The sequence below is a fragment of the Meles meles genome, chromosome 16, assembly GCF_922984935.1.
Source record: "Meles meles chromosome 16, mMelMel3.1 paternal haplotype, whole genome shotgun sequence".
Classification (NCBI taxonomy): Eukaryota; Metazoa; Chordata; class Mammalia; order Carnivora; family Mustelidae; genus Meles; species Meles meles.
Genome location: NC_060081.1, coordinates 69,585,025 through 69,598,534, shown reverse-complemented (window position 1 = coordinate 69,598,534; position 13,510 = coordinate 69,585,025). Strand labels below are relative to the sequence as shown.

General features: G+C 49.1%; 1 protein-coding gene across 17 annotated transcripts in view; it reads left to right on the top strand.

Moving 5' to 3' along the window:
* The window catches only part of ZMYND8 (zinc finger MYND-type containing 8), a 127,208-nt gene that overhangs the window by 94,617 nt on the left and 19,081 nt on the right, over positions 1–13,510 (top strand). For 12 of the 17 annotated variants that reach the window (XM_045980454.1, XM_045980455.1, XM_045980456.1 and 9 more), the window contains 3 exons: positions 2,025–2,534; positions 7,406–7,825; positions 9,795–9,985. In XM_045980454.1, the coding sequence (XP_045836410.1) occupies positions 2,025–2,534; positions 7,406–7,825; positions 9,795–9,985 (1,121 nt within the window). The remainder of the gene's footprint in view (positions 1–2,024; positions 2,535–7,405; positions 7,826–9,794; positions 9,986–13,510) is intronic. The other 5 variants (XM_045980459.1, XM_045980460.1, XM_045980457.1 and 2 more) reach the window with 2 other exon arrangements.

Genomic DNA, 13,510 nt, shown 5'->3' with positions numbered 1-13,510 from the left:
ACTGGAAGCCAGATTAGAAGCTCCTAGAGGAGAGGGAGCCTTCCTTATAAGCATTTATGTTCTCCACAGTACTTGTGTATGTAATAGATGGCTCTGGAATGTCTGTTGACTTAGTAAACAAAGCCAGGAGAGTATTTGCAGAGAAGTAGTGATGGCTGGCCTCAGGAGAGAGAGCCCACCATGGTGAGGTTTGCAGTGTCTGGGTGCTGTGGACCTTGGGATGAGTAAGCTATAGTCAGGGGCCCTCCAGAAAGGCCAGAGGAGGGCATTTCTTGCTGGATTTTCTGTTCGATTAGGACATTGAATAGCGTGGTTGACATTTTGCAGGCTGTTTAAATACGCACCTTGGGTCCCTTCCATGCCGCTGGTCTAACTCCTCAATTTATGATTAACGTTAAGAATTTTAATATTTCTGTTCACCGTTTCCTGCGTACCTTGCACTATACTATGCACGGTGCATAGCTTGTCCTTGGAGGTTGAAACCATTATCAGTCCCATTTTGCAGATGAAGAAACTGAGGCTCAGAGAGCTAGGTCAGTAGTTTAGGTCACACAGTGAATACAAGAGCAGGATTTGAATTCATGTCCTTTGGGCTCTGGTATCCAAGCTTTTCTTACCACATATGTGGTCACACTTATCCTGATGTCTGACTGTTAACTACAGTAGTATAAGCCTTAGGGTCCCAGATGTTATACCAGGTCTGAGTTTTGGTATTTTGGCTTCTCCTGGTTTGGATCAAGCCCCGGTGGATGCATGTAATTCCATAATGATTGTGCTAGGCTGCTCATGGCTTTTATCTGTTTGCAGTTTCCTTTCAGTGTGTCTGGGTCAGGAGAGTGACCCCCCCCCCACTCCCTCCACCCCCTGTCATGGTGGCCATTGTTCTAGAATGAAGATCATACAAATTGAGTTTTCCTTATTTTAGACTTTTAGGGTGTAGTATTGTTTACCTGTGGGCAGATGGCAGTCATTAGTGGGAGCAGGACACAGAATTGGGTTAAATGGAATACACTTTTTCCTATGTGTATGTGTGTGAGTGAGTGAGGAACACCTTCCACGTTGTCATTTTGTCTAGCTTTCCATAGAGATGTGCAAGTGTGTGACTTTGCTCTTGACTCCGCTGTCAGTGAAAGAACAGGGCAGACAAGATGGTGGCTTGATGTGGCATCAGCTCAGGGAGCAGGAGGGAGGGCTGGGCTCTTGGGTCAGCCGGAGGTGGTGTGTCCCTGAGGGAAGCTGCCAGGGGCTTCATGGCTCTAGCCAGCCACTGCCTTGCAGGCCTGTGACCCGGAGGGGCCAGATCCTCTGCTCTTTGCATACAAGCCTGCTGTCTTGATTTCTGCGTGAAATTTCCTTTCTTGTGAATTGGGAGGTACGTTCGTTCTAAGTGAAAAGCAAACAACAAAATACCTGCTGGTCCAAATTCTTGCTTCCTACATAACATGTGTGCTGGCCCGATGTGGCTTGGGGGCTGGGAGTTGGCAGCCTCTGCTTGAAGGCTCTGGCTTATTTCTTAGAGTCCTGGAGACAAAGGGAAAAGGACTTGAATGCTTTGGGAATTTGTGGGAAGAGTGCTAGTGGTCTTTCAGAAGCCCAGGGTTCTGGCCTTGCCTCTGTCTTGGTCCTAGAATAAGGGATTTCTCTGGGCCTCTATTTTCTGATCTGTAAAATGGATCCATTTTAACAGCTCATCTCTGTTGTTCCCTTCCATCCCTCCCATCCTCTACATCTCATTGAGTTATCAGGGACGCAGAGATGTAGCTCCGGATAAATTTAAAGTTTACATTGTCTGGTCCACTGTTATCTCTGAGTGTCAATAACTGAAACCCTCTGCAAACCCGAGTTCCATTTGTCAGCTGCAGCTCACCGGTAAGCCCACCAGGCCAGTGTGATGAGATTTGAAATGTGTTTTTTTTTTTTTTTTTTTTTTTATTCCAGCATTTGGCGTGGAAAATGTTTGCGTTTTAGGTCCTGCTCTTTATTTTGTGACTACGCCACATGCTGGGTTTTCTCTTTGAATTTAGGCATAAATGAAATCTCGGAAGATGTTTACACGGCCGTAGAGCACAGCGATTCGGAAGATTCCGAGAAGTCTGATAGTAGCGATAGTGAGTATATCAGTGACGATGAGCAGAAGTCCAAGAATGAGCCAGAAGACGCAGAAGACAAAGAGGGTAGCCGGGTGGACAAAGAGCCATCGGCTGTCAAAAAAAAGCCCAAACTGGCCAGCCCAGTGGAGACTAAGGAAGAGCTGAAAAGCACATCACCAGCCAGCGAGAAAGCGGATCCGGGCTCAGTGAAGGAAAAGGCAAGCCCCCCGTCCGAGAAGGACTTTTCAGAGAAAGCGAAAGCCTCCCCTCATCCCACAAAGGATAAACTGAAGGGGAAGGATGAGACTGATTCCCCAACGGTACATTTGGGCCTGGACTCCGATTCAGAAAGTGAACTTGTCATAGATTTAGGAGAAGACCATTCTGGGCGGGAGGGTCGTAAAAATAAGAAGGAACCCAAAGAAACATCTCCCAAGCAGGATGGTAAGTGATCGCACCAGTTTCCGGTTTCTTGGTTTGGTTTAGAGTGCCGCCTTGAATTTGTATTTCCAGAAGTTATGTGACCCTCCGACGTCGGAAAGGGAGGCACTAGAGTGGAGCTTTGGTTGGGTCAAGGTCACCCGGCAAGTCACTGATCAAGCCCAGGGCTGACACCCGCCCGTCTACAGGGCCTGTCGCCCTTGCATCTGCTTAGTACTCAATGTGGTTGATTTTGAGCCCAGAAAAGTGAAAAACGGTAGGTGTTTCTAGCATCAAGGTCATTTTTAGCCCAAGCACCTGCTTTCCCAATAGGCTTACTCATTTCCCTAAAGTGTTTGTCCACATTTAGACATGTGACAAGGTTGAAATTGTTAGAAGGGTTCAGTTCAAAGATCTTGAGGAGTTCAGCTCCCTTTCTTCCCTTCATACCACCCAGGCACCTCCCCAGGGCATTTTCTTACTGGAATTAGGAGATCATTTGGGGAGGTGGTACTGGACAGTTGAGTGCTTCTGGGGGCCCTAGATTTGGGGAAGGTGTTGGATGGTGGGCACCCGAAACGGTGTTCCACGGCATGTGTGTTTCGCTGACCCGAGTCCAGGATTTCTCAGCACTGACGCTGTTGACATTTTGTGCAGAGTAATACTTCATGTCTGTGAATTGGAGGGTGTTTAATAGCATCCTGGGCCTCTCCCCACCAGATGCCAGGAGCAACTGCTCAGTTACGGCAGTGAGAGATGTCTTGACGTTGCCATTGGTTCCCTGGGAGGCAGGTGTCTCTTCTAGCTGAGAACCACTGCCCGATCCCAGTGGTGCTTCCGTTGGTGCTGTTACAGGCTGACCCAGCAGTAACTGCCCGCAAGCCTGCGTGGCCCAGGCACGTTGGCAGACCCTCCAGAAGGAACATGTGAATGATGGGAAAGGTGTTCTTCCCTGGGTCGAAGCAGTCAGCACATTTTCCAGTTGGTTTGGCACGTGGGTATGAGGTGATTCCAATGCCCGAGAAAGAGAAAACTGAGAATTAATTAAGGGCCCAGGAAAAAGATTGCCTAAGGACAAGCTGGTGGTCCTAGGCTCAAAACTATGTACTCTGCGCACACCTGAAGGGTTGGCCTGAGTTCTGGACCATTACCCAACTTGTGCCAGCAGACTTCTCAACCAGACTCTTGAGTAAGATGTGATTCTACGCCCCCTGGGGGTTTCTGAGCCTGGCTGCTTAGAGCGAGTTGGGGATGGCCTTGAGAATCTACCTTCTGTGTCTTTGTCCTCCTGGTTTGCTGTGGAATCTCCGTTGTTAAGGTGCGAGAATTCAGAAGAGGATGGAATGTCTCTGAATGGGTCAGTGGAGGGAGAAAGAGAAGGACTTGAGTGGGGCAGGAGTCAAGAACAGCACACCATTCCTGGGTAACCTTAGATTTCCGGATGGCCTCTGAAAAATCAGATGAAGTGTTGTGGATTGCGGTTTGAGGCAAATGTGGCAGAAAACAATAGGGGAGTAGCATTTGTTCCATGTGGTTTGTGGGAATATTCGGATACAGAGATGGCGCAGTGCTCCTATGAATGAAACAGTTACACTGTTCCTCATTTTCTAGAACGTGCCTTTGGATGGTTTGGTTTTATGATTCTTCCCCTTCCAGAAAGACTCTAATAGATTGATAAGAATATTTAACCACAAAACAAAATGTAAATCAAGTCTGTAAAAGATGAAAGTAGAATAGGAAGCGGTGTGGGAACGTTTTATGCACAGAAATATATTCTAGCCTTCAGAGTTAGCACAGTTGGGCTTTCATTTTGGCTGTGAGCTTCCTAGCAGTCAAAGCAACAAGGGAAATACAGTCCCTTAAAGGATCTCCTCTTTAAAAATAATAATAATAATAATAATAATAATAATAATAATCCCAGTTGATTAAATGACACACAGCTCTTCCTTGTACTGATGTCTGAAGGAATTGTGTCTGGGAGACCCCATGTGTGTGGTGTATGTAATTAAGCTAAAGGTGATTTTAAAACATAATTCAGGTAGGGCATTGTCCCAAGGGTTGGGACAAAGACCTACCAGTCTTTAATCTGGAGTCCCTTGATGGTAGTTTCGATCTTGAAGAATCAGCTTTTGTTGTTTTTTTTTTTCAAAGATACTATTTATTTATTTGACAGAGAGAGATCACAAGTAGGCAGAGAGGAAGGCAGAGAGAGGGGCAAGGCAGGCTCTCTGCTGAGCAGAGAGACCTATGTGGGGCTTGATCCCAGGACCCTGAGATCACGACCCGAGCCAGAGGCAGAGGCTTAACCCACCGAGCCACCCAGGCGCCCTGAAGAATCAGCTTTGCATCAGACTCTACAGTAGAGCATTTTTTTCAACGTTGTGTTTTCACTTACAAGTTTATGAAGTGAAGGGCATTCTGGAGTGTGCTATGGTAACCTTGAGTTCACCTTCAGCTGGGAATGAAGCTTCTGTATAGAATTTGGAGCCTTAGGTAGCAGGACTGCTTTCTAGCTGGTGAATTCAGGATAGAGGCAAAGAGAGAGCTTCCGTAGAGACCTTGCTATTGCTGTGTTTACCTTACAACATCAGTACTTTGCATCCTTTTCTTAGAAAGCCTGTGACCAAACTCTACAATAAACAGGTTGATAAGCAGGGGCAGCTTCTGGAATGTTAGCGCTTAAGAGATTCCCTCTTTTCTGGGCTATATAGGTGATATGAGTATATACTCCAAATTTCTACGAGAAATGGAATTTCCTATGGCCTTTTTTTCCCTTCTGTAAACTGCTAGAATCTTATAGAAATCAAAATATTTTAGTGTCTAAGTAGTAACCCCAAAGGGTGCCGTAAGCCTAAAATCTTTTCGGGTTGCACATTCCAGGTTTTTATTTGGAACAGAGGGCCAGCTGTTGTCACTGCAGAGCAGCAGCCCATCTGTGAAGCCAGCTGTGTGCTTCTGCAAATCAGTAGAAAGAGGAGGACCTATTGTCTGAGGAGAGGTCCTAGGCTTGCTCCTCAACAGTAACAGGATATTTTTTGGTCACCTGGGAGGAAAGGGAGGCAGGGAGAGTGCATGTGCAGGTTAGAAACCACGGGGGGATTGCCCTGGTGCACCGTTCTAGGAAACCTGGGTTCAAAGACCCTTCCCCACCTGCAAGGTGCAGGGGCAGCATCCAGTATCTGGCGTGGCCTGTCACCCTGGGCAAGGCTCAGGGCTCCTCACTGTATGGGGAGCCCCCCTTCCGGCTCCACCTGCGCCCTTGCCCATGAACTGGAGGGGACTCGGGAGCAGAAGGACAGAGGAGGGTCAGGCAGGTATGATGACCACGGAGAAAGCCCCCCCCCCACTCGAGTGGAGGAGTCAGGAAATTCAGCTTGTTCTTTGTTTTTGTTTTTTTTTTTTAAGAAAAAAAGTCCTTGACTTCCTAAAACCCAGTGTACTGAAAATTCTCCTTAGGATGATCAAGGTCAGGTCTTTTCCGGGTTACATAAATCTAGAAGAACAGACATATCCTCCTTCCGTTGTCTCTGATGGGGGTGCTGACCTTGTACCTGTGTTTTGGGTGTGATCCTCGGGCATGCTCTTGGGGAGGGGCTTCAAACCCGCCCCACTGGTGACTGGGACCTCTGTAGTGATGACTGACTTAGGGTCCCCTCCCCCCTTTACAGATCAGCGCCACGGGGCCACCCCTTCTGGGCTGCTCAGTGCTTCTGGCTCTAACCCGCCTTCCGCCCACTCCTCACTGCCTACTCTCACTGACCGAAATGCTGCCTATTCCTAAACACGTCTTGCCTGATGCTGTCACCCGCCCCAAATTCTCACTTCTGCCTGTTGAAATCCTACCCCTCCTGCCACACCCCCGTCCCCCGCCCTTCCCAGAAGACAGACTCCGGAAGGCAGCTTTTTCCAAACTTGTCATTCACATTCACTAGTTTGGCCCGTCCCAAGTCCTGCTTGTATAAGTATGTTTTTACTGAAAGCATCTTACGCTTTGCAGAATCGTTTTAGGTGTAGGTCTGACCACTGCACGAGAGGTAAATCCGTACTGCCCGATAGAAGGAGGCAGCGGGAATATGGTCAGAGTAAAGGCAAGGTGGGCACTGACCACGATAAGCTCTAAGTTAACATGTAGTATTGTCAGGTCACGATACTGTCCACCTGCGGCAAGGAGAACGCTGTACGCTAACTCTGCTGGAATTAAAATAAAAAAGAAAATAAAACAACAACAGCAATAACAAAAGCAAGTCTCCTGACTTGGCAATACCCTTGTGTTGGGAAGGTTCTGGGTCTGGGTTGGATTCCCTTTAGTGTCCTGTGTCAAGGCCACTAGCAGCACACTGGGACTTAGTCCCCGAGGGAGTGAGAGGTCAAGGGAGACTTTCTTTGTGGGTGACGTCATGGTGTTCAATGCTTTGGCCCTTGGGAAGCCACCTGAATCTCGGGGCTACACGCTTTATAGCTTCCTAGCCACAGGGGATTCCCTTTATCTCTGGATTGATTCGGCTGGGTCTTTCCGAAAGTGCTTAACCTGGTTTTCATTATAAAACAAACAGTGGGCAGTGATTCTGTTTATCACTCATTGGTGGGCTGCTTGAGGGCAGGGGCTGGGTCCAGTCCACCCAGTTCTCCCAGAGGCCCTGGTGGCAGTCTGAGATGTGGGCAGGTGCTCACGAGAGGAGGCCGACACTCTGAGACGGGTGCAGAAGCGGCCCCTGTGCGTGAGGTGAGATGTGCTCCTGCACTGGGGGGGGGTCCCGGCCGTACTGAGTTTGTCCGGCATCCGTGGCTGGCCTCGCGCTCTCTGACCCAGAACGTGCTGGCGCAGAGAGACGCCGCGGGCCACGCCGAGTCCGATCTCCACTTTTCGTTGACTTGTCTTCATGCGTCGGCTTTAGTCGTAGGTAAAGCTCCACCATCCACTACAGCGGGCAGCCAGTCCCCACCCGAAACTCCGCTCCTCACCCGCTCCTCCTCCCAAACTCCCACGGCTGGTGTCACGGTCACCACCAGCACCACGTCCACCGTCACGGCCCCGGCCACCACTGCCGCCGCCGCCGCCACCACCACCGCCGCCGCCACCGCCACGGCCACCGCCACCAGCACGGGGAGCCCGGTGAAAAAGCAGAGGCCGCTTTTACCGAAGGAGACTGCCCCGGCCGTGCAGCGGGTCGCGTGGAACTCGTCAAGTAAGTTTCAAACGTCTTCCCAAAAGTGGCACATGCAGAAGATGCAACGCCAGCAGCAGACCCAGCAGCAGACCCAGCAGCCTCAGTCTTCCCAGGGGACGAGATATCAGACCAGACAGGCTGTGAAAGGTACCACGCCCCCTTCTGTTCAACGTGGCGCCCGCTCCCTTCTCGCCACATCGACAGGAGAGACAGAACCGTTTTCTTTCTTTTTCTTTTTCAGTTCCTTTTTGTTTTGTGGCCGTCGCATCTTGAAGGCCTCGCGCGTTCCGTGTGGCATTTTAAAAAAAATCGTTTGGCGACTTTTTTTTTTTTTTTCCCCACTTTTATTTCCACCCCCCTCTGTTGTTAGAAACGATACATGCATATAGGCTTCTTAGAAAGGGGTAAAATACTTGCCCCGCCGTCTGTTGTCTTGACCAAACTTCCATTTCATTCTTCACCTTTTCTCCGTGGCCACTGTTAACCGTGAAACCTTTTTGATGCATGTACGCATATATATATTTACGTATATATGACCCTCCATACAAATAGTACCTTTTTTTTCTTTTTCCTTTTTTTTTTTTTAAAACATAAGAATGGTACCATACTTGCTTTTTTCCTCCCCTCTTCTTCTTTTCCTTTTTTTTTTTTTTTTTTTTTTTCCTTACCCATCAGCATGTTTTGGGGGTCATCCGTGTCAGTACATAACGGCTCTTTCTACATTATTCTTTGGGACTGCTGCGTAGTATTTCCACAGTTGATTTAAATCAAGTATTCGCCTGATGGTGAGCATTTAGGTTGCTCCCAGTTTTTTGTTTTTGTTTTTGTTTTTTTTCCTGTTGTAAACGGTGCTTCAATGAATACTTTTCTGTAAGTTTTCTTGTGCACACCCGGGAACCTCTTGGCATTATTTTGGGACGGGTCCGGTGTGAGGACTTGGTGGCAAAGGGTTCCTTAATCACTAGGGATTAGGCACCTACAGAAGAAGAGGCAGCATCAAGCACCAGTGGCTGAAGTCGCTCCATCTGGCACTGCTCGGGTGGGTACCCCTGGGCCCAGCTTTCATGAGCGCTGGTGCTGAGCTTGTCCCTCAGGGAAGCCCGCATCTTGATCGTTGGTGGTTGGGATCTTTGGTCGAAACTCTCACATCCTGAGTGTCCGCTCGTGAGTAGAGCTGTAAAGGGCTAAAGCTATGGGTTGAAAGCTAGACAGGTCTTGACCCAGCCCCAGAGAACCCCTGGAAGACTGGGGGAAGGAGGCCTGGCAGGTTGGACGGGCACCGTGGGAGTGCACCTGGAACGCTCCTGGTATGGGAAGAGCCAGTGAGACAGAAGTGAATTGAGCATAGTTGAGGTCGGGATGACTAGTTCCAGTCTTTTCTGTGTTTGTGCCCTGGAAGAGTTAGAAGCTTCCCCAGGGGATCTTAGGTGCTGTCAAGGAGAGGCCCATTGGTGGGTGTGGTTCTGAGTTTCCAGATTGTCCTTCGTCAAAGACAGATAACCTGGATGCTAGTGAAAGTGGTAAGGACAGGTTTTAATCAGTGTGTGTTGTTATGATAGGCAGAAAAAAGTCCAGGATGAACTGAAGCCAACCCCAGTTGGTACAGGTGACTGGGCATTTTAGAGGGAGAATGGGGGGATAGGGAAGGGGCTGAGGGAGGACTCCAGTAGAGTCATGGATGTGAAATTTTACCAAAAAATAGGAAGTGGGGGGTTGGTCCATGTGAAAGCCACGTGGAGTTGCTCCTACCCTCCCGTAGAGACCGGGAGACGGGCCATAGGGTGTTTGGCTGGAACAAGTAATAAATTCATTTGGCAGCCTTGTTTTCTCAGGCAGGCACGTTAGGAGTGTCTGGGATCACCCTAGGGTTGCGGCCTTGAGCTGTTAGAAACCGCATTCGTGTTTACACAAGGCTTTATGGGTCATGCTTGAGACCTTGTCCCAGGAAAGGCTGAGAGGATCCTGGCCAGAGTCTGGTCAAGGGGAGAATGTCTGTCACTTGAACGTAGATGAGCCCAAGGGGTGTATGTCAGAGACCGCCGTCCCTCTGTGTAGCTTCGTGCTGGGTCGGGCCCTTCCCGTGACGTGGGGTGACCAGCACGCTTTGCTTTCCTAGCTGTCCAGCAGAAGGAGATCACGCAGAGCCCATCCACCTCCACCATCACCCTGGTGACCAGCACTCAGTCATCGCCCCTGGTCACCAGCTCAGGGTCCATGAGCACCCTCGCATCCTCGGTCAGTGCAGACCTGCCCATCGCGACCGCCTCTGCTGACGTCGCTGCGGACATTGCCAAGTACACTAGCAAAGTGAGTGCCGGTGGCGCCCAGGGGTGGGGGTGGGCTGTCAGAGGATGCGCTTTCTGATGGGAGTCAGGAGGATCATGACCTTGCAGGCTTTCCAGGGTGCTGAGGTGGGGAGACCCTGTTTTTCCTGAGGCCCTCCAAGTCCCCGCATTCTTCCATTTGGGTCTGAAGTTGGATCCAGGCAGAGAAATCTAGAATGTATCGCATCTTATTCTTAGGGCTCTGATGCTAAAGTCAGTACACCGCGGGGAACGTGACATGGCGTCAGAATCACCTTTCGGAATTCACATCACTCATTGAGACCGTTTCTTTAAGTGCTGGAACAAGTTACTGTTCCGTCAGTTAATAACAGACCAGGGGTTGGTTTGCATTTAGAAGCCTCGTGGAGCAAAGCGACAGAGTCGTAAGCACAAGATGTGTAAAGGTGCGACGCTCACCTCTAGGGTTCTCCAGGAACCAAATGGCCCAGAGAGTCGTGGCTTCCCTCCAAAGGCGCCCACCAGCCTGGGGATGGCGGTGGGAATCCCCACCGTGGGCTCATTCGTGGGTGTCCTCTGCTGCAGGCTCTTCTCTGAACTGGCAGGTGCTTCTGTGCTCACTGTCGCGTTCAGGCAGATACTTTCTGGAGCCGTCCTCACTGTCACGTGAGGGCGCCCTGATGTTTTGTGCAGGTCGATGCGGCAGACTGCTTTGTAGCGGAAGGACCACCAGAACGTCAGCTCTGCGAGAGCAGGGTTTTGTCTGTTTGCCTTACCTCCGGGGCCTAGAAAGTGCCCGGCACACAGCAGGTGTCGATACAGAGTTGTCGAGCGAATGCTTGTGGGTGCCTGACGCTTCTTTATCAGGCTTGTGGCTCTCCGTGGCTATTAATAGTATTTAATGAGGGGCATCTGGATGGCTGCGTGGGTTAAGCCTCTGCCTTTGGCTCAGGTCATGATCCCAGCGTCCTGGGATCGAGCCCCGAATCGGGCTCTCTGCTTGGTGGGGAGCCTGCTTCCTCCTCTCTCTCTCTCTCTCTGCCTGCCTCTCTGCCTACTTGTGATCTCTGTCAAATAAATAAATAACATCTTAAAAAAAAAAAAAGTAGTTAATGAGTAGTAACCTAGGAGGAGTATTTAGCATGTTACTAAGCTGGCGGTAACGACAAGTTACACTTCACGAGTGAATCAGTTACTAATTAACAATGAATAAAGTATTCAGGTTTCTAGAAAGAGTGGGCTAGCGGTCGTTGGGAATAGTTGTATCTAGAATTCTTGACGTCTCACAATGAAGAGCTGTGTTGTGTTGAAGGTAGGCTCCCTTTTAGAGATTTAGCGTCTTTTACCGGTTAGGTTTTGTTGGTCATTTTCTTTGTATCCCTTTTCTCGAGGTGTATCAGGTATCCCTGCATAACAGATTACAACAAAACGTAGCAACGGAGAACAAGTCCCATGCAGCCAGGGGTTGGCATGGCTCCGCTAGGTCCCCTGCGTTGTGAATCCCCGTAATTCTGGCCTCAGGGATGACTTTGTCACTCATTGACTATGTCTGTTCTCCTTTTGAATAAAATGCATGAATTGGGCCGCTTGGATGGCTCAGTTGGTTAAGCCACTGCCTTCAGCTCAGGTCATGATTTCAGGGTCCTGGGATCGAGCCCCACACTGGGCTCCTTGCTGAGCAGGGGAGCCTGCTTCTCCCCTGCCGGCCATGTACATTGCCTGTGCTTGCTTTCTCCCTCTCTCTCTCTACCTCTCCTCTACCTCCTCCCCCTCCCACCCCCATCAAACAAACAAACAAAAACCTTTTTAAAAAAATGCATGAATTGTCATAGTCACTGAATGTCAGAACAGCAAGTATTCAGGGTCATTTATGGCCATTCTCAAGATTTTAGTCTTACCTGTTGGCCCGCTAGTTACTGATTTTATATTTTTGTTGAACTTAATTTTATTTAAATTGACTTTATTGAAGAACTAAAATAAAATTGAGCCTAACATTGCCACACCATTCCTTGTCAAAGCTTGAAGCCCAAGGCTGTGTTCCTTTGGTTAAAAGGAGAGATTGTCATAAAAGTGTTTGGTCCGTACTGGCACTGAGCTGAGACTTTCTTCCTAACAGGATGTGCAGAGTTACAGGAGATTGGAAGGAGGGGGGGTGTCATGTTTTCATTACTGATTTAAGAAGGTGTCTCGTCTGGTCTGAATGATCTCTTGTTCTACTTATAGACCAGTCGTAACCACCTTGCACTGATTTGGTCCACGCTGCCTATTTACAGATGGGGAAACTGAGGCCCACCAAGCGGCTCCAACTAGTTTTCTGAGCTTCTGCTTCAGTTTTATTCCATGACCTTTGGCTGCCCTATTTGCTCTTACAGCAAAACTAAGGGATGAACTTCTTGATAGACACTGTCTTTGCAGTTAAGAAAATGAACACAGTGACATACTTTTGGAGCTGATGAACTTCCCTGTCTCGGAGTCGAAGACCCAGATTTGTGTGTTTTGGCAGAAGGGTGCCCTTCAGGAATGCTGCGTTCTTGGCTATATTTGGAAGAAGGAGTGAAAGTCCGTCCACAAATCCATGATTTCTTTAAAATGGAATGTAACCATTGCATTAGTAATGTATTGAATTTCATCCGCTTTCTAAAGTTTTCTCGTAAAGCCATTTAGCTCTAATATCTTAAATTGACATGGTTGGTCCAGCGGGACAGGAAGGCCCAAAGAGAGCGACGGTGTAAAGCACAAAGAGTTTCTCCTGGCAGTGTGCTCGTGTGGCCCCCGGAACAAGCTAGGAGCGGAAATCTCAGCAGACATTGTATTCGTTTTTTTCCCATTTTGGGGTGAATTTGGGGGTTAGTATTTTGGGGGTTGGCAGTTTCATAGTTCCAGCTCATGTGTATTTTTTTCTGTAGGAGTAGGATGAGCAGGCATTTCTGATCGCCTGCCCTGAACCATTATCTTGACGTGGACTTCTCGTAATTTTTGTGCTTACCCTACATGGGGCACCGTAGTCATCCTTGTTTTCTACATGGGGAAACCGAGGCTCAGAGAGGGGACGATAGTGGGAGCAAATCTCGGGGATCGGATACAGGGGGGGGGTCTGTGTCTTGCCTTCTCGCCGGATCAGAGCCAGCTGCAAAACACAGTGGACACTTGGCAGTGGCCAGCCCAGGCCTAGAGGCCCCGTTTGGTCTCCCGTCCCCTCCTCCTCCTCCTCCTGTGACGGGCACGGGATCAGCCAGCAAGTGGGAGGGAGAAATCATCCTACAGACACTGTTCAGTCAGCGTATAACTAGCTGGCTCCTGGCTGCGTGGACCTGAGCTGATGTCACAAACTCACTGATGCCTCCAGGGCTCAGACGGTGAGAGCTAGAGAAGTTGGGAAGCAAACTGGAAAGGCAGTGAATGAATGCCCTGACCTAAGGCCTTCAGATAACCATCGGATCATCATGCACTCTAGTAGTCGTCCATAAAAGGGAATGAAGTACTTCTAGGCCCCATGACACAGACAAATCTTGAAAACTCTGTGCTGAGTTGAAGAAGGCAGTCATGGAGG